The 22,659-nt window shown below is 27.0% G+C and overlaps 1 protein-coding gene across 8 annotated transcripts in view; it reads left to right on the forward strand.

Annotated features, from left to right (window-relative positions):
* LOC142226759 (uncharacterized) overlaps positions 1–22,659 on the forward strand; it is a 323,175-nt gene that overhangs the window by 166,215 nt on the left and 134,301 nt on the right. For all 8 annotated transcript variants that reach the window (XM_075296945.1, XM_075296944.1, XM_075296940.1 and 5 more), the window contains exon 5: positions 14,228–14,723. In XM_075296945.1, the coding sequence (XP_075153060.1) occupies positions 14,228–14,723 (496 nt within the window). The remainder of the gene's footprint in view (positions 1–14,227; positions 14,724–22,659) is intronic.

A 22,659-nucleotide genomic window follows, 5' to 3' on the forward strand; every position in this document is an offset into this window, starting at 1 on the left:
TCGTATTTTTGGAAAATTTAAAAAAAATCGAGTTTTTATTTATGTTGGGGTCATATTAATAAACGGCACATTAAAAAAAAATTATATTTTTGAGTAAAAGATTAATTTGATTAAGTAAATGCAGAATGTGAGTAATAATAGACGGAGCTATTCGGGTCAAAAAACATTATGATTACAATTGAACTGCAAGATAGAATTTATTTCGTACCCCTAAAAATCCCCCCAAATGAATGTGTTCCCTAAAAATCCACAACGAAAACTACCAATTGTGGGGGGAAAACTGACGAACTTGGCAACACTTGTCCTCTGTTAAGTTCTAAAGCATTGAATCCTATTATCTTATACTCGTAGAGTTTTTCCTACAACATTGTATGTTTTGCATTTTGCTTGCTTTCGTGTATTTTTTTTTCTTTGTGTAAAATCCAATTTTCTTTTTATGGTTCTTTCAAATTCAATTTAGATGGACTATTATATGAATAATGCTCATATCCTTAGAAAAGACGAAATCTTATATAGGTTTTTAATATTTTGTTTTATGTTTCTGTTTATTGCTTTATTTCAAAGGGTTTAAAATAAAAGGAAGAAATTGTATGATTTTTCCATTTGAGGCATAAATAATATTTTTGTTTAATGGAAAATACTAAATTTTAATCAATATTGGATTAGAAAAAAAATTAAGTTTCTCTTAAGAAAAGTTGTTTATGAAACTATTTCATAAATTTTTGTGTTTATATATCACAGAATAAGGAGTATCTAATCAAGACCAGTTATGTCGATAACTTAACAGATGATAATGAAAATTTACACATATGGTCGATGACTAAAGAGAAAAAAATTTTTGACAAAATTTTCTAGAAATAAAATTTTACCAAAACTTTCTATAGAAATAAAATTTTTACAAAATTTTCTATAGAAATAAAATTTTAACACTATTTTATATATAATAAAATTTTGACAAAATTTTCTGTAGAAATAAAATTTTAACACTATTTTATATATAATAAAATTTTGACAAAATTTTCTATAGAAATCAAATTTTAACAAAATTTATTATAGAAATAATATCTTGATAAACTTTTCTATAAAAATAACATTTTGACAAAATTTTCTATAGAAATAAAATTTTGACAAAATTTTCTCTAGAAATAAAATTTTGACAAAATTTTCTATAGAAATGAAATTTTGACAAAATTTCATTTCTATAGAAATGAAATTTTGACAAACTTTTCTATAGAAATAAAATGTTGACAAAAATTTTTATAGAAATAAAATTTTAACAAAATTTTCAACAGAAATAAAATTTTAACAAATTTTTCAACAGAAATAAAATTTTGACAACATTTTCTATAGAAATAAAATTTTGACAAAATTTTCAATAGAAATAAATTTTGACAACATTTTCTATAGAAATAAAATTTTGATAACATTTTCTATAGAAATAAAATTGTAAAAAAATTTCTATAGAAATAAAATTTTGACAAAATTTCTACAGAAATAAAATTTTAACAAAATTTTTTATAGGAATAAAATTTTGACAAAATTTTCTACAAAAATAACATTTTGACAAAATTTTCTATAGAAAAAAAATTTTGACAAAATTTTCTCTAGAAATAAAATTTTGACAAAATTATCTCTAGAAATAAAATTTTGACAAAATTTTCTCTAGAAATAAAATTTTGACAAAATTTTCTATAAAAATAACAATTTGACAAAATTTTCTATAGAAAAAAAATTTTGACAAAATTTTCTCTAGAAATAAAATTTTGACAAAATTATAGAAATAAACTTTTGACAAAATTTTCAATAGAAATGAAATTCTGACAAACTTTTCTATAGAAATAAAATTGTAAAAAAATTTCTATAGAAATAAAATTTTGACAAAATTTCTATAGAAATAAAATTTTAACAAAATTTTTTATAGGAATAAAATTTTGACAAAATTTTCTATAAAAATAACATTTTGACAAAATTTTCTATAGAAAAAAAATTTTGACAAAATTTTCTCAAGAAATAAAATTTTGACAAAATTATCTCTAGAAATAAAATTTTGTCAAAATTTTCAATAGAAATGAAATTTTGACAAATTTTTCTATAGAAATAAAATGTTGACAAAAATTTTTATAGAAATAAAATTTTAACAAAATTTTCAACAGAAATAAATTTTTAACAAAATTTTCAACAGAAATAAAATTTTAACAAAATTTTCAACAGAAATAAAATTTTGACAACATTTTCGATAGAAATAAAATTTTGACAAAATTTTCAAAAGAAATAAATTTTGACAATATTTTCTATAGAAATAATATTTTGACAACATTTTCTATAGAAATAAAATTTTGACAAAATTTCTATAGAAATAAAATTTTAACAAAATTTTTTCTAGAAATAAAATTTTGACAAAATTTTCTATAAAAATAACATGTTGACAAAATTTTCTATAAAAATAACATTTTGACAAAATTTTCTATAGAAAAAAAATTTTGACAAAATGTTCTCTAGAAATAAAATTTTGACAAAATTATCTATAGAAATAAACTTTTGACAAAATTTTCAATAGAAATGAAAGTTTTGCAAACTTTTCTATAGAAATAAAATTTTAAAAAAATTATCTATAGAAATAAAATTTTGACAAAATTTCTATAGAAATAAAATTTTAACAAAATTTTTTATAGAAATAAAATTTTGACAAAATTTTCTATAAAAATAACATTTTGACAAATTTTTCTATAGAAAAAAAATTTTGACAAAATTTTCTCTAGAAATAAAATTTTGACAAAATTGTCAATAGAAATAAAATTTTGACAAAATTTTTAATAGAAATGAAATTTTGACAAACTTTTCTATAAAAAAAAATGTTGACAAAAATTTTTATAGAAATAAAATTTTAACAAAATTTTCAAAAGAAATAAATTTTGACAACATTTTCTATAGAAATAAAATTTTGACAAAATTTCTATAGAAATAAAATTTTAACAAAATTTTTGCTAGAAATAAAATTTTGACAAAATTTTCTATAAAAATAACATTTTGACAAACTTTTCTATAGAAATAAAATGTTGACAAAAATTTTTATAGAAATAAAATTTTAACAAAATTTTCAACAGAAATAAAATTTTGACAACATTTTCTATAGAAATAAAATTTTGACAAAATTTTCAATAGAAATAAATTTGACAACATTTTCTATAGAAATAAAATTTTAAAAAAATTTCTATAGAAATAAAATTTTAACAAAATTTTTGCTAGAAATAAAATTTTGACAAAATTTTCTATAAAAATAACATTTTGACAAACTTTTCTATAGAAATAAAATGTTGACAAAAATTTTTATAGAAATAAAATTTTAACAAAATTTTCAACAGAAATAAAATTTTGACAACATTTTCTATAGAAATAAAATTTTGACAAAATTTTCAATAGAAATAAATTTGACAACATTTTCTATAGAAATAAAATTTTAAAAAAATTTCTATAGAAACAAAATTTTGACAAAATTTCTATAGAAATAAAATGTTAACAAAATTTTTTATAGAAATAAAATTTTGACAAAATTTTTTCTAGAAATAAAATTTTGACAAAATTTTCTATAAAAATAACATTTTGACAAACTTTTCTATAGAAATAAAATGTTGACAAAAATTTTTATAGAAATAAAATTTTAACAAAATTTTCAACAGAAATAAAATTTTAACATATTTTTCAACAGAAATAAAATTTTGACAACATTTTCTATAGAAATAAAATTTTGACAAAATTATCAATAGAAATAAATTTTGACAACATTTTCTATAGAAATAAAATTTTGACAACATTTTCTATTGAAATAAAATTTTAAAAAAATTTCTATAGAAATAAAATTTTGACAAAATTTCTATAGAAATAAAATTTTAACAAAATTTTTTATAGAAATAAAATTTTGACAAAATTTTCTATAAAAATAACATTTTGACAAAATTTTCTATAGAAAAAAAATTTTGACAAAATTTTCTCTAGAAATAAAATTTTGACAAAATTATCTATAGAAATAAACTTTTGACAAAATTTTCAATAGAAATGAAATTTTGACAAACTTTTTTATAGAAATAAAATGTTGACAAAAATTTTTATAGAAATAAAATTTTAACAAAATTTTCAACAGAAATAAAATTTTAACAAAATTTTCAACAGAAATAAAATTTTAACAAAATTTTAAACAGAAATAAAGTTTTGACAACATTTTCTATAGAAATAAAATTTTGACAAAATTTTCAATAGAAATAAATTTTTGACAACATTTTCTATAGAAATAAAATTTTGACAAAATTTTCTATAGAAATAAAATTTTGATAACATTTTCTACAGAAATAAAATTTTAAAAAAATTTCTATAGTAATAAAATTTGGACAAAATTTCTATAGAAATAAAATTTTAACAACATCTTTTCTAGAAATAAAATTTTGACAAAATTTTCTATAAAAATATCATTTTGACATATTTTCTATAGAAAAAAAATGTTGACAAAAATTTTTATAGAAATAAAATTTTAACAAAATTTTCAACAGAAATAAAATTTTGACAACATTTTCTATAGAAATAAAATTTTTACAAAATTTTCAATAGAAATAAATTTTGACAACATTTTCTATAGAAATAAAATTTTAAAAAAATTTCTATAGAAACAAAATTTTGAAAAAATTTCTATAGAAATAAAATGTTAACAAAATTTTTTATAGAAATAAAATTTTGACAAAATTTTCTATAAAAATAACATTTTGACAAAATTTTCAATAGAAAAAAATTTTGACAAAATTTTCTCTAGAAATAAAATTTTGACAAAATTATCTATAGAAGTAAACTTTTGACAAAATTTACTATAAAACAAGTAAGTAAAGTCTAAAGTCGGGCGGGGTCGACTATATTATACCCTTCACCACCATGTATAGATCAACATTTGTGTTACCATTTCAACTACATCAAATTTGCTGGGAGGGCTATATAAAGATTTGCATTTCCAGATACAAATACTTATAATGGAGACAATTTTTTGTACTTCTACCAAATCTCTAGAATTAAAATTGAAATCGGCGAACGCCCTGGAATGAAACACAATGTTAAGAAAAAATATGGGGAATATGGAGCGAGAGAAATTTTAATGCAATTATACAAAAGAGCACTTAGGATTTACCAGGCGATACTTATGTATTCGATATATAGGACAATTTGAGTAACATTTACAATTTTTGCTACTCAGCAGTGACGATTTTACAAGGATATTGGTTAGATCTTGCCAATATATGTGGTCAAGTGTGGGTTGTGATATATTATTTGGTCAAGTCGGGCGACTTGGAGCCTTACTTAAAACTCAACCATTCTGTGGAAAGTCTGGCATTACAGTGTATAGGATATGACTAAGAAATGGGGAAATAATCACAGAATTTTGTGTAAAGTATGGGAATTTGGCCATATTTGTATAAACCGGAAGAACGAATATATGGAGGCTTTATCTAATTCTGAACCAAATTTGATCAAACTTGACACACTTAAATATCATATTAAATATATTCTCCGTGGAAACTATGCAGACAATTGAAGGAAAATCCCATTGAAAACGGGTCTAAATTATGAAATAGTCTACCATATTTTCCCAACTTTGGTGTACATATATATGGGAGCTATATATAATCTGAATCGATTTCGACTAAATTTGACATGCATAGTTAGAATAATAATTCTGCTATCTCTGCAAAATTTCACGTAAATGGGAGTACAACTCTGGCCCCCGTGGTCATTTAAGTTTAAATCGTGCGAAATATATATGTGGGAGCTATATCTAAATCTGAACCGATTTCAACCAAATTTGGCACATTTACCGATACTGTTAAACGTACTCCTTGTGCAAAAGTTAAAGCAAGTCATGGCTTTTGAGGCCATATAAGTCCAAATCGGGCGAAAGATATATATAGGAGCTATATCTAAATCTGAACCGATTTCATCCAAATTTGGTACACTTACCGATACTATTAAACGTACTCCTTGTGCAAAATTTTAACCAAATCACCGCAAAACTCTGGCTTTTGAGGCCATATAAGTTCAAATCGGACGAAAGATATATATGGGAGCTATATCAAAATCTGAACCGATTTCAACCAAATTTGGTGCACTTACCGATACTTTTAAACGTACTCCTTGTGCAAAATTTGAACTAAATCACTGCAAAACTCTGGCTTTTGGGGCCATATAAGTGCAAATCGGACGAAAGATATATATGGGAGCTATATCTAAATCTGAATCGATTTCAATCAAATTTACCAAGCATAGGTAGAATGTTAATTCTACTCTTTATGCAAAATTTCACGTAAATCGGTAGTAAACTGTGGCCTCTGTGGTCATATGAGTCTAAATCGGACGAAAGATATATGTGGGAGCTATATCTAAATCTGAACCGATTTGGCTGATATTTTGCAACTTTTTCGAGACTCATAAAATATTCGGTTATATAGAATTTGAAGAACACCGGTTGATAAACACGCCAATTATGACCAGATCGGGGATAAATATATATGGCAGCTATATCTAAATCTAAACCGATTTTTCCAAAATCAATAGCGATTGTCTTTGTCCCAAAAAACGACCCTATGCCAAATTTGAGGATGATCGGACTTAAACTGCGACCTGTACTTTGCGCACAAAAATACATGAACAGACAGACAGACAGACGGACATCGCTAAATCGACTCAGAATTTAATTCTAAGGCGATCGGTATACTAAACGATGGGTCTCAGACGTTTCCTTCTTGGCGTTACATACAAATGCACAAACTTATTATACCCTGTCCCACAGTAGTGGTGAAGGGTATAAAAATAACATTTTGACAAAATTTTCTATAGAAATAAAATTTTGACAAAATCATGTATATCAAAAAATTTTTGACAAAATTTTCTATAGAAATAAAGTTTTGAGAACATTTTATATAGAAATAAAATTGTGACAAAAAAATCTCTATAGAAATGCAATTTTGACAAAATTTTCTATAGAAATAAAATTTTTACAATATTTTCTATAGAAATAAAATTTTATATAGAAATAAAGTTTTGACAAATGTTTCTACAGAAATAAAATTTTGACAAGATTTGCTATAGAAATAATATGTTGACAAAATTTTCAATAGAAATAAAATTTTGACAAAATTTTCAATAGAAATACAATTTTGACAAAATTTTCAATAGAAATAAAATTTTGAAATAAAATTTCTATTGAAATAAAATTTTGCCAAAATTTTTAGTGGGTATAAGATTTTCAGTAGGAATAAAATTTTGACAAATTTTTCTATAGAAACAAAATTTTGACAACATTTTCTATACAAATACAATTTTGACAAAATTTTCTATAGATATAAAATTTTTTATAGAAAAAAAAATTTGCAAAATTTTTTATAGAAATCAAATTTTGACAAAATTTTCAAATAATATTTTGACAAAATTTTCTATAGAAATAAAATTTTCACATAATATTCTACGGCAAAAATATGTTGACAAAATAGAAATAAAATTTCTACAAAATTTTCTATAGAAATAACATTTTGAGATTTCTGGATCAAAATGGATATTTTCGCCATTTGTTTTTTTGGTGATACGTTTTTGCTGGGATATGTTTGTTTGTTCTCATAAAAATTCTGAACAATAATTTCTACTGAATAACTTTGTCAAACTATTTTCAAATATATCATACTTATCTCTGGTTATTCACATTTAATATTCCGCATCATGTTTAGCCTAGTCACCACATGAAATTAAAATATAGTTGACCTGGTTTTTTATATTTGTGACCGTTTGCAAGAATCCAATATCTCACAATTCCAATTTAGGCAAATTCCAGTCATTTCACTCCAATTGAGATCCTAATGATGAGGACAACCCCCACATATATGCCCATCAACTATCACATTCTTTTCCAAGAAAAAAGAAAACTAACTACCACATTGGATATGATGGCATCATCATGGTCTCCATCATGTCAATATGAAATACTTGATGGTGCAGCAGCAGCTATATTAATTTTCTTTGCCTCAACTCAAATACAGCAATCAAAAGTCAAGGATGATGGAGGGTAAATGTGATTATTGATATTTTGATGTGTGTGCGGATGTGGTTGTGTGTTTGTATTCTTACGTGAGGAAGAAATCAAGGCTACTTTGGATGTCATACCTTTGCATATTATATCCTATATAAAGTCAAAGAGATCTGATGATGACGTGACTGTAGTTTCATAAAAGTTAATAATGTCGAAGGTTTTTTTTCCAAATTTGTGTTAAGCTTCAATCAAAACTCACCAAAAAAAAAACTATGCAAATTTGGGTCTTCTTTAGTTGAACACCTTCAACTCTATCGACTGCAATTTCCTCTACTTCCATTGAAAGTGAAGTTGTAGGGATTTTGACTTTTTTGGAGAGTTTTACAGTTAATAACTTTTGAGCTATTAAAACACAAACTCTTGTAAACGTAACGCTCAATATAATGTTTAGCCCAACTTTGATATGCCATAGAAACTTCCTTTCGCAAAATTGGGTTACTTAAGGTTACTTTGTTCAAGCAAAGGGTGTTGTGATTTTTGTCTCCCTTAGCTAAGGACTATAAGTAGATTTAGAATACAAATTTAATCACAAAATTAATTGATCCCATAATGCTTGTTTTAATAATAACACGTAAGGAAAGTCTTAAGTCGGGCGTGGCCGACTACAGTATACCATGCACCACTTTGTAGACATTTACGATGCCATCTCAAATCCTTCAAATTTGTTGGTTGCTATGCGGATCACAAGTTCACAACAGTGGTATCACAATGGACTGAATAGTCTAAGTGAGCCTGAAAATATCGGGCTGTCACTATACCTAACCTAAGGGCACTTCACAAATTTTCTATAGAAATAAAATTTTGATAATAAAATGTTGACAAAATTTTCTATAGAAATAAAATTTTGACAAAATTTTCTAAAGAAGTAAAATTGTGACAAACATGCTATAGAAATAAAATTTTGACAACATTTTCTATGCAAATAAAAATTATTGTTGTTTTTAATTTCAGTTTAAAACCATGCATTGACTAAGCTACAAGTGTAGCTTAACCAACTGAGGAAAAGTATGATTGTCAAATTTATTTGGGCAAAGCCCTATAGACTGCAAGGTGGTTGGATGTACCTTTTTTCGGAAGGTTCAAGTGTAGTTCACTTTGGGTTGAGTGAATTACCCTAATTTATTCTGATAATTGGTTGATAGTTTTGCTGCAAGTAGAGGATGCTGATGAGGAATGTGGTAATTCCGAAATAGCTATACATCCAACCATCTTGAAGTCTATAGGGCTTTGCTCAAATAAATTTGACAAGCATACTTTTGCTCTGTTGGTTAAGCTACACTTGTAGTTTAGTCAATGCAACAATAATGATTGAATAGAAACCAACAATAACAAACAAAACCAAGGAAAATAAAAATTTTTATAGAAATGAAATTTTGACAAAATTTTTTATGGAAATAAAATTTTGACAATAATTTCTATAGAAATAAAAGTTTGACAAAATTTTCTATAGAAATAAAACTTTGACAAATTTGTTATAGAAATAAATTTTAATTTGAAAATTTTTTAAAGAAATAAAATTTTGACAAAATTTTCTATAGAAATAAAATTTTGACAACATTTTCTATTGACATAAAATTTTGACAACATTTTCTATTGAAATAAAATTTTGACAAAATTTTCTAAAAAAGTAAAATTGTGACAAACATTCTATAGAAATAAAATTTTGACAAAATTTTCTATGAAAATAAAAATTTTTATAGAAATATAATTTTGACAAATTTTTTATGGAAAAAACATTGTGACAAAAATTTTTATAGAAATAAAATATTGACAAAATTTTCTATAAAAATAACATTTTGACAAAATTTTCCATAGAAAGTTCTTTTCAGTTCACTTTGGGTTGAGTGAATTACCCGTATTTATTCTGATAATTGGTTGATAGTTTTGCTGCAAGTAGAGGATGCTGATGGGGAATGTGGTAACAGCTGTACATCCAACCATCTTGCAGTCTATAGGGCATTGCTCAAATAAATTTGACAAGCATACTTTTCCTCTTTTGGTTAAGCTACACTTGTAGTTTAGTCAATGCATGTGGAAATGCATGGTTTTAAGCTGAAATCAAAAACAACAATAATGATTGAAGAGAAACCAACAATTACAAACAAAACGAAGGAAAATAAAAATTTTTATAGAAATGAAATTTTGACAAAATTATAGAAATAAAATTTTAACAAAAATTTTTATGGAAATAAAATTTTGACAATAATTTCTATAGACATAAAATATTCACAAAATTCTCTATAAAATTAACATTTTGAAAAACTTTTCTATAGAAATAAAAGTTTGACAAAATCTTCTATAGAAATAAAATTTTGACTAAATTTTCTATAGAAATAAAACTTTGACAAAATTTTCTACAAAAATAAAATTTTGACAAAGAAATAAATTTAAATTTGAAAATTTTTTAAAGAAATACAATTTTGACAAAATTTTCTATAGAAATAAAATTTCGACAAAATTTTCTATAGAAATAAAATTTTGACATAATTTTCTATAGAAATAAAATTTTGACTAAACTTTCTATACAAATAAAATTTTGACAAAATAGAAATAGAATTTTGACTAAATTTTATATTGAAATAAAATTTTGACAAAATGTTCTATAGAAATCAAATTTTGACAAAATTTTCTATAGAAATATAATTTTGACAAAATTTTCTATAGAAATAACATTTTGACAAAATTTTATATAGAAAGAAACTTTTGACAAAATTTTATATAGAAATAAAATTTTGCCAAAATTTTCTATACAAATAAAATTTTGACAAAATTTTCGATAGAAATAAAGTTTTGACCAAAAATTTTATATAGAAATAAAGTTTTGAAAACATTTCATATAGAAATAAAATTTTGACAAAATTTTCTATAGAAAAAAAATTTTGACAAAATTTTCTAAAAAAGTAAAATTTTGACAAACATTCTATAGGAATAAAATTTTGACAACATTTTCTATGATAATAAACATTTTTATAGAAATAAAACTTTGACAAAATTTTTTATGGAAATAAAATTTTGACAAAATTTTCTAAATAAGTAAAATTGTGACAAACATTCTATAGAAATAAAATTTTGACAAAATTTTCTATGAAAATAAAAATTTTTATAGAAATACAATTTTGACAAAATTTTTTATGGAAATAAAATTTTCACAAAAATTTTTATAGAAATAAAATATTGGCAAAATTTTCTATAAAAATAACATTTTGACAAAATTTTCCTTATAAATAAAGTTTTGACAAAATTTTACATAGAAAGAAACTTTTGACAAAATTTTCTATAGAAATAAAATTTTGACAAAATTTTCTATACAAATAAAATTTGGACAAAATTTTCTATAGAAATAAAGTTTTGGCCAAAAATTTTATATAGAAATAAAGTTTTGAAAACATTTCATATAGAAATAAAATGTTGACAAAATTTTATATAGAAATAAACTTTTGACAAAATTTTCTATAAAAAGTAAAATTTTGACAAACATTCTATAGAAATAAAATGTTGACAACATTTTCTATGATAATAAAAATTTTTATAGAAATAAAGTTTTGACAAAATTTTTTATGGAAATAAAATTTTGAAAACATTTTCTAAATAAGTAAAATTGTGACAAATATTCTATAGAAATAAAATTTTGACAAAATTATCTATGAAAATAAAAATTTTTATAGAAATAAAATTTTGACAAAATTTTTTATGGAAATAAAATTTTGACAAAAAATTTTATTGAAATAAAATATTGGCAAATTTTTCTATAAAAATAATATTTTGACAAATTTTTCCATATAAATAATGTTTTGACAAAATTTTATATAGAAAGAAACTTTTGACAAAATTTTATATAGAAAGAAACTTTTGACAAAATTTTATATAGAAATAAAATTTTGACAAAATTTTCTATACAAATAAAATTTTGACAAAATTTTCTATAGAAAAAAAGTTTTGACCAAAAATTGTATATAGAAATAAATTTTTTAAAACATTTCATATAGAAATAAATTGTTGACCAAATTTTATATAGAAATAAACTTTTGAAAAAAATCCTATTGAAATAAAGTTTTGAGTTTGAATTTTATATAAAAATAAAATTTTGACACAATTTTCTATAGAAATAAAATTTTGACAAAATTTTCTACAAAAAGAAATTTGAAACTTTGATAAATTTTAAGTCGATTATATAAAAGCTGCGATCTAGACTTAGATCACAAAACGGGAGCCACCGTGGTGCAATGGTTAGCATGCCCGCCTTGCATACACAAGGTCGTGGGTTCGATTCCTGCTACGACCGAACACCAAAAAGTTTTTCAGCGGTGGATTATCCCACCTCAGTAATGCTGGTGACATTTCTGAGGGTTTCAAAGCTTCTCTAAGTGGTTTCACTGGAATGTGGAACGCCGTTCGGACTCGGCTATAAAAAGGAGGTCCCTTGTCATTGAGCTTAACATGGAATCGGGCAGCACTCAGTGATAAGAGAGAAGTTCACCACTGTGGTATCACAATGGACTGAATAGTCTAAGTGAGCCTGATACATCGGGCTGCCACATAACCTAACCTAACCTAGATCACAAAAATGTGTTCATAAACTGACAGAGAGACGGACAAGGATACATCGACTCATGGGCTGAGTATTATTGCCACCCTGTGTCTATCTCGTTTTTATATGAGTGTTGAAAACACATGCACTAATTAATAATTCCCTGTTTCCAAGTGTGGCGCAGGGTATAATAAGAAATATTTGTACCAAGTTTCAAGCTTGTTTCCTTCAGAAGTTAGCGTCATTTCCACAGACGGACGGCTGAACATCACCACGACCCGGAACATTTTAATACTTTATGGGCTCTTAGACCAATTCTTGGATACGTTGCAAACAGAATGACAAAATTATGTTAGTATACTTCCCATCCTATGGTGGAGGGTATAAAAATATGAGAACTTATCAATTCCACCGTGGTGCAATGGTTAGCATTCTCGTCTTGCATACACAAGGTCGTGGGTTCGATTCCTGCTTCGACCGAACACCAAAAAGTTTTTCAGCGGTGGATTATCCCACCTCAGTAATGCTGGTGACTAATTGTGATGGTTTCAAAGCTTCTCTAAGTGGTTTCACTGCAATGTGGAACGCCGTTCGGACTCGGCTATAAAAAGGAAGTCCCTTGTCATTGAGCTTAACATGGAATCGGGCAGCACTCAGTGATAAGAGAGAAGTTCATCAATGTGGTATCACAATGGACTGAATAGTCTAAGTGAGCCTGATACATCGGGCTGCCACCTAACCTAACCCAACCATCATTTCCCATATTCCCTTTAAATGTCCAGTAGATCAGAAGAAGAAACCACCCTCAACATTCCCTGCAAAATTCGTAAATAGTCCAAGTGAACTCGATATATCGGGCTGCCACTATAAGGATAGGATAGTGACAGCCCGATATTTTCTATCCTAAATTCTCTGAAAATTTCAAGTAGGATAAATTTAGTTACTTCACTATACTATATACGAATCTGGCAAAAGGAGGTTCCCTCTCCAACCAAATATAGAAAAATAAGTAGAGTTTATGCATTCTAACGCTTGTCTGAAACGTTTGACCTCAAATATTTAAAAAAAAATCGAAATTTCCTAGAGGGGATTTAGCATATTTTTCGACGATATTTAAATAATTTGTACCATTTTATTAATTCTTACTCTGTTTTTAACCTATTTGAAAAAAGGTTAACATTTCCCACTAAAAATATGAAAAAATCGATTTATAAAAAATTGGATTGGAAAGAACTTCCTGTGTGGTAAAAGTAAAGGGAGGACATTTTTGGCAGTGCTTTTAATTTAATTATTTAATATTCACTTTCTTATAACAGCACCCAAAAATTTGTGACATTTTATATTCTTCCTGTTTTTCCATCAATCCCTTATGCAACACCATTTTGGGATAAATTACTTGCGAACAATTGAAAACTTCCCAAAAAGAGATATCTGCAAACTTTTTCTTTGTATACCAACAAATATGGGCCACCAAAATCTCGCTTCTTTTACATTTTTGCTCTTTCTGTTGCCCTCTTTGTTTTTTTTGTGTGTTCAATTTTCTTGACGGATGTTTGTGATGTTGGTTTTTGTTTTTCTTCTAATTGTAGGTATGGTGGTCACCATGTCCAAGTCGTGAATGCCCAGAGGAACAAGAACTTAAATTGGCTGTAAGTGAATGCACGGACTACTGTTTACTGCAGGAACCTTCTCTATCATCATTGTCATCTGCCTCAGAGTCCAACTTATTTAGCCCATCACCAGAGTATTACACGTCATCAACGTCAGTGAGGTCGCCGCCGTCGTCATTGCCATCACATTCTGCGTCAACAATGCCAGAAAGTTATATATCAACAACTTCCATGCCTTCTTTGGCATCAATCTCATCGTCATCATCATCACCATCACCAACGACATCATCGTCATCATCTACAACGACAACAACCACAACGAAAGCACCAATGACAGAAGCAACAATGCCTGAAGGTGGTACAAGCACCAGCCGAAGTATATTCCAAGATGTACTTAATATGTCAGCGACAATGTTCCCGCCCGTAGTGACATCTTTATCCTCCATGTCTATGTTAGAGCGTCAAGATTGGAATGGTAAGTACTCGCTCATTTTATTTGATGTTATTTTTTGTGACATGGGTGGAATTTGTTAAGGCCTTCACGAGCAAAACCTTTATTACCATAAACCGATGGTTCACAAGCAATCATTTAATTCTGTCCTAAATTTATTTTGATTTTCTGATAGTCGTATAAACACTATCTACCCATTCAATTCTAAGGTAAGGAATTCCCTCATGATTTACCCTCACGGACCTAGGAGAAATTGGGTTAGAATTTTTGTACCCATTACAATTTTTTCAGGATCAGAGAGAAATATAACCATGTCCGTATGTCTGTCTGTCTATTATGGGCGTAAAATTTTGTGCATATTCTTTTATTTTTTCTCTGTAAGCAGGTCAAGTTCGAAGATGGACTACAAGATGGCGGATATGTTTTAAAATGACCTTCAGGTTGCTATCACTTCTAAACCACTTCTTTGCCAGCCGACAGATTTATGACATTCACCCAAAGAAGGAATATGATCACCACAAACATGTGGTGATCATGGAACATATTTGCTACAACCATGTTATTTTCTCGAAAATGTTTCATGTCCACCTTCCAAAAATAACATTTTGCTCTTAAAACATGTGCGGTGGATCATGTTGGTTCTCTGCGTGTTGACAGTTCATTTTATTTTTTACAAACTTACACAGGCATTTTGGTCTATTGCATTCAGAAATAAAGTTATTGGTGATGGAAATCAAGTATGGACGACAAAAATCAGTAACAACACTAAAAATTATCCAAAAAGTGAAGACCAGATTTGATCGACGGCGTAGTGGTAGAAAACTTGCTCTTGATGTATTTTTGTTTTGATTTCACGCGAATAGATGCAACTTATATTGCAAAATGACGTTGGAATGGATCTATTAAAATTCTAAAGATATACAAATAAAAGTTAGACTGAAAACACACAAGGTGTTGCGTAACTTGCATGAAAGTGTTCGGTTCACGGTTGCCACAGTTAATAGCATCCTATCAAAAATGGTAAATTTTTTTACTGTTTGGTAGATTGCTAGAATTCTTGTTGTTTTGATAGATTTTGCGGAACTTTTCTCTCCAAATAGGAGGTACTTGAATTCGCAATAGAAATAAAATTTGAAAAATTTTCTATATTTTTTGTTATATATAAAATTTTGCTCAAATTTTCTGCAGAAATAAAATTTTGGTAAAATTTTATGTAGAAATAAAATTTTGCTAAAAATTTCTGTATAAATAAAAATTTGGATATATTTTCTGTAGAAATAAAATGTTGATAAAATTTTATGTAGAAATAAAATGTTGCCAACATTTTCCATAGAAATAAAATTTTGGCAACATTTTCTATCAAAAAAAAAAAAAATAATAATAAATTTTTGACAGGATTTTCTATAGAAATAAAATTTTGACATAATTTTCTATAGAAATAAAATTTTGAGAAAATTTTCTTTAGAAATACATATTTCACCAAATTTTCTTTAGAAATACATTTTTGACAAAATTTTCTATAGAAATAATTTTTTGACAAAGATTTTTATAGAAATAAAATTTTGACAGAATTTTCTATAGAAATAAAATTTTCCATAGAAATAAAGTTTTGATAACATTTTCTTTAGAAATACATTTTTGATAGAATTTGCTGTAGAAATAAAATTTTGATAAAAATTTCTTTGGAAATAATTTGTTGACAAAATTTTCTATAGAAATAAAATTTTGACAAAATTTTCTATAGAAATAAAATTTTGATAAAAATTTCTTTAGAAATAATTTGTTGACAAAATTTTTATAGAAATACATTTTTGACAAAATTTTCTATAGAAATAAAATTTTGACAAAATTTTCTATAGAAATAAAATTTTGACAAAAATTTCTATAGAAATACAATTTTGACAAAAATTTCTATAGAAATAAAATTTTGACAGAATTTTCTATAGAAATAACATTTTGACAGAATTTTCTTTTTTGCTATTCTATTTTTGACAAAATTTTCTCTAGAAATATAATTTTGAAAGAATTTTCTATAGAAATAAAATTTTGAAAGCAGTTTCTCTCTGTTGGTTAATCTGCCCTTATACACTCAAAAAAAGTGAACTCTCTATTTCACTAAAGCCAATTTAACTTTATTTTAGTTCATGGAATTATTATATATGGAGAAAGTTTCCTTTACTCCAATATTTTTTTGCGTACGTTAGTTAAATGAACTACAAAACGGGAAAAAATTATACATAAATGAAGTAAACAGTTTTACTAAATTCATACTTCTCACAAAATAGTTCATTATTTCTTTAAATTTGTAAATTTTACTACAAATGCATCCATCATGAACTTCGTATATCACTAAAGACATTCTTGCAATTTTGAACTCCAATTTTTTCTTTCACACTACAAAATTTTCTTTAACAGTTGAAAAAAAAAAATGAATTATGTCTAATAAATTTTCTTGAATTTGTCGAAAAATATTTACTTATTTTTGTGATATCGGCGTGATGTCAGCGTTTGTAATACGGTTTAGTTAAAATTTTCTAAAAATATTAAAAATTTTCTAAAATTAACTAAATGTTTTCTTCTTGATGGGTTCACTGTTTTTTTTCAGTGTAGTTAAGTCAACGCATTTATTTAAGCTGAAATCAAAGCAATAAGAAACAAGTAAGGAAAATCTAAATTCGGGCGGAGCCGACTATATTATACCCTGCACCACTTTGTAAATCCACATTTTCGATACTATATCAAATCCGTCAAATGTGTTGGGTGCTATATATAAAGGTTTTTGTCCCCAATACATACATTTAAATCTGACTCCATCTGAACAAAATTTATAATCTATAGACTTAAAATTTAAGTCGGCTAATGTCCTGGGATGGTACACTATGTTGGTAAAAAACAAGTATATACAGCACTAAGTTCGGCCGGGCCGAATCTTAAATACCCACCACCATGAACCAAATATTAGGGTTTCCTTTGAAATTTCAGGAGGGCTTGAGGACTTGAGGACACTTTCCGAAGATAAATTTAAAGATTTCACCTATGAGGACTATATCAGTTTCTGGATTTATAAGAACCATTTTTGTTTGAGTTTTAGAGGAATCATTAACATCTCTTGTAAGTGTGCAAGAAAATTATAAAATAACGTCTTGATTTGAAATCTTAAATCTGTAGAAGTAAAATCTTGAAATTTTACATTGAGTTTCAAGCAATTTTCATGATCAGTGCGCCTTCTACACCCTCAAGAAGTGAAGTCGGTCTATATCGAGGCATTACCAAATGGACCGATAAAAACTTAATCCGATACACGTTTTTGTGAGCCTAAAAGACCAGAATATTTACAATTTCAGGCAAATCAGATAAAAATTACGGTTTCTAGAAACCCAAGGAGTTAAATCGGGAGATCATTCTTATGGGGGCTATACTAAAATATGGACCGATACTCATCGTTTTCGGCACACCTCTTTATGACCCGAAAATACCTCTAGATTTCCAATTTCAGGTAAATTGAATAAAAACTGCGGTTTCTATAAGCCCAAGAAATATAATCGGGAGATCGGTCTATATGGGGGCTATACCAAAATATGGACCGATACTCACCATTTTTTGGCACACCTCTTTATGGTCATAAAATACCTCTAGATTTCAAATTTCAGGCAAATTGGATAAAAACTACGATTTCTATAAGCCCAAGACCCCAAATCGGGAGGTCGGTTTATATGGGGACTATATCAACACCTGGACCGATATAGCCCATCTTCGAACTTGACCTGCCTGCAGACAAAAGAACAAGTTTGTTCAAAATTTCAGCACGATTGCTTCATTATTGAAGACTGTAGCGTGATTGCAACAGACAGACAGACGGACAGGCGGACAGGCGGACAGACGGACATCGTTATATCGTCTTAGAATTTCTCCCTGATCAAGAATATATATACTTTATATAGTCGGAAATCGACATTTCGATGTGTTACAAACGGAATGACAAACTTATTATACCCCCGTCACCATTCTATGGTGGTGGGTATAAAAATATGGGAAACATTTTAATCTGAACCAATTTTGAGGCAACTTCGCAAAAGTGTATTTATGATTTATCGGTCGATAGATATGTATTAGAAATAAAGGAAATTTTGAGTCACTTTTACAAGTTTTCGACTTAGCAGTGGCGATTTTATAAGAAAAATGTGGATATTTTGGTAATTTTTTGACATGCATACTTAGTATTTTAATTCTACTGCCTGTGCAAAATTTCGCGTAAATCGGACTACAACTTTGAACCCTGTGGTCATATGACGGAAAATCGGGCGAAAGATATATATGGGAGCTATATCTAAATCTGACTCGATTTCTATAAAATTTAGCACACTTGACTACACTACTAATTGTACTCCTAGTGCAAAATTTCAACAAAATTGGGCTAAAACTCTGGCTTCTGGGGCCATATAAGTCTATAGCGGACGAAAGATATATATCTGAACCGATTTCAATCAAGTTTTGCACACTTGACTACACTACTATCAAGCAAATCGGTATAAAACTTTTCTATAGAAATAAGATTTTGACAAACATTTTCTATAGAAATAAAATTTTTACAAAATTTTGTTTAGAAAAAAATTTTGACAAAATTTTCAATAGAAATAAGATTTTTACAAAATGTTCTATATAAATAAAAGTTTGACAAAATGTTCTATAGAAATAAAAGTTTGACAAAATTTTCTATAGAAATAAAATCTTGACAAAATTTTCTATATAAATAAAAGTTTGACAAAATTTTCTATACAAATAAAATCTTGACAAAATTTTCTATATAAATAAAAGTTTGACAAAATTTTCTATATAAATAGAAGTTTGACAAAATGTTCGATAGAAATAAAATTTTAACAAAATATTCTATAGAAATAAAATTTTGGCAAAATTTTCTATAGAAATTAAATTTTGGCAAAATCATCTATAGAAATAAAATTTTGCTAAAATTTTCTGTGGAAATAAAATTTTGATAAAATTTACTATAGAAATAATTTTTTTACGAAATTTTCTATAGAAATAAAATTTGGTAGCAGTTTCTCTCCGTTGTTATGCTACCCTTGTGGTTTAGTCAACGAATGGATTTAAGCTAATTTCATGTTTTGACGTGGGCGATAAAAAAAGGTTAGCAAGTTATATTCGAAATATTTTGTTCGAATTTCGAATATGGTAAATTGTGTACATCTTTTTTCTAAAATTTGTTTTCTCATTATTAGTTTAAAATAAGCAAAAAATTAATTGAACTCGTCATGAGTATCTTCTAATATTTGGCAAAATTTAACTAATATCAACTATAACTTTTCTCTGAGTGTATGGTCTACAATGAAATTTTTTTCTCATTAAAGGCCCTCTTAACCCTCACTTCTATATTGTATTTCACTACTGTTATTAACATTACTCATAAAATAATTGTATATATGAGTGAATATACACTGAAAAACTATATAGAGCTATGGTGAAAGATTAAACAAACAAATGTAATAGCCGGCACTGAGTCCATCTAACCACTTCCGTCTGTCCGTCTTTGTGTGCGTACATTTTTGTAACTAAAGTCTAGGTCCCAGTTTAAGTCCTATCGCTGTTAGCACAAGTATGTTTTTTTTTTGGAAAAAATCAGTTCAGATATATATTCACTTATATGACCTAATAAACCAGAGTTTTTCCCTAATTTGCTTTACATTTTGCACAAGGAGTATAATTGATAGTGTCGTAAAGGGAATGACAGCACCTTTGAATCTAAGCTTTTTTTCGAGTGTATGCGTTTATGTATACTCGTACATCGCCTTCTGTAATCCCTAAAGCTCACTGTATCACTATTGTGTGCGTGTTTGTGTGTGGGGTAAGCTATAGGTCATCATATATGAGAGCCTGTTATTTAATTCTGCTCTCTCATCTCTATATTCTCTGTAGCTGAGTAGAATTTTGCAGCCAAATTTATCTGAATGGGGTGTCCCAGAGTATGTGTGTGTGTACATCAAAGGCTTGGCTATGCATTGGTATGGTAAATATCTAAAGTTCTAAATGAGAATAGCATCTGGCCGTATGGATTTGAAGTGATGTCGGGTGCATTCTACATTTTTTTTTGGGCGGGGAAACAAATTTCGTATTAAATTTTTAATGGGAATTTGTATTTTGTCAAAGGCAGAAAAAACTCGTAATGGATGGATGAATATCTTAAGTCATATTTTTGTTTGAATTATCTATGAAAGTATAAATGAAATGGATATGGGGTTTTGTTTTAACAAAAATATATTATAGTAAGGTATTAACATTTTTTTTAATTTGTTTTTAAGTCTTTTTTATAGAAATTAAATTAATTAATAATTCTCTAAAAATACATAAGCATTCTCTATGCAATTTCATATATGGATATATATAAGGCGTTCGGCAGATCAGATGGTTCTATCTATGAACTTAGAAACAGTAACTATATGATAATTGATATTTTGGACCTTGTATAACATTAATGTACGGTATATCTGATGCCTTTTCTCCGAGACAATTACACTTTTCTCCGAGACAATTACACAAAATTCATACTCAATACTTTTTGGTGCCGTGAACTTGACTTAATAAAATTCCATTTAAGGGCAATGAAATGTGCATATCCAACATTTCGTTGACATATGGATTCTCAAGGTTGAGCATGCACGCATATGTTTAATATTGCGTCGTTCACTTATTCTCAGAATTGAGAAAATACAGACAGTTGCAAAGGAGCTAAATTACTAAAGTCCCAATGGAAGAATTTCTGAAATGATAGAGAGAAATTCATAAGAATTTTTCGTCATTATTTATATTTTTTTATTGAAATCGCTGTAGTAAGAAATATTATAATTAGTTCTATTAAATATTGAAAAATATTAGGTAGTTATATAAATATGAGATTTTATAAAATAAAGAATTAAATTTTAAAGTGACTCAACGGAAAGCCCTCAATATGATTTCCAAAGAGGTCATGTGTGTATCTCGTCTGCTTGTGTGAGTTGCAAGATATGCATCAACTTTTAATATCCTGTTTCTCTGCATGGTGAAAGATATAAAAAGGCGACTTATTATACCCTAAACCACATAGGGTATAATAACTTTGATCTACAAATAATTTGCCTACCACAAGTATTGATTATAGACCAAAAAATATAAATATATTATATTACCGATCGACTCAGAATCCTCTTCTGAGTCGATATAGTCTTTGGTGTCTGTCCGTCGGTCCATGAATCTTTTGTTCACACGATTCCGGTCGCAATCTGATGAAAGTTGGCATGCATATCCAGAATCTTAATTCGAATCTCTGTGCAAAGTTTCAAGTAAATCGGAGTAAATCTTTTGGCTCCTTGATTATATGGCACACTTTACGACAGTATCAGTTTCTCTGTTTGTACGAAATCTTAAGCATCTTAGGGAAATACTGGAGCCATATAAGTACATTTTGGGCGACACATACATATATATGAGAGCTATATCTAAGTTTGAACCGCTTTCTTCCAAATTCAATAGGGTTCTATAGTGACAATAGATGATTGTGATAAATTTGAAGTTGAATGGACCATAACTGCGAACAAGACTTTGACTACAAAAATGTGTTCACAGACGGACGGACATTGCTAGATCGACTGAGGGGAATGGTTGCCAAAAATAATCACCAAAATTTGGAGAAAATTTTATCAATAAACTACCAAACAAAAAAATTATTTTGCAAATATTTTATTTCTATAGACATTTTTGACAAAATTTTATTTTACAGGAAATTTTGTCAAAATTTTATTTCTATACTAAATTTTGTCAAAATTTTATTTCTATACACAGAAAAAAGTGAATAATTGAATCAAATACAAAAATTGTGAATTCAATTATTTTTGTATTTGATTTTCAGCTTATGACGAAAATTGTAAATCCAATTACCCAAATTGTAAGGTTGTCATAAAACTATTTTCAA

This window comes from Haematobia irritans, chromosome 2, assembly GCF_050003625.1.
Source record: "Haematobia irritans isolate KBUSLIRL chromosome 2, ASM5000362v1, whole genome shotgun sequence".
Taxonomy (NCBI): Eukaryota; Metazoa; Arthropoda; class Insecta; order Diptera; family Muscidae; genus Haematobia; species Haematobia irritans.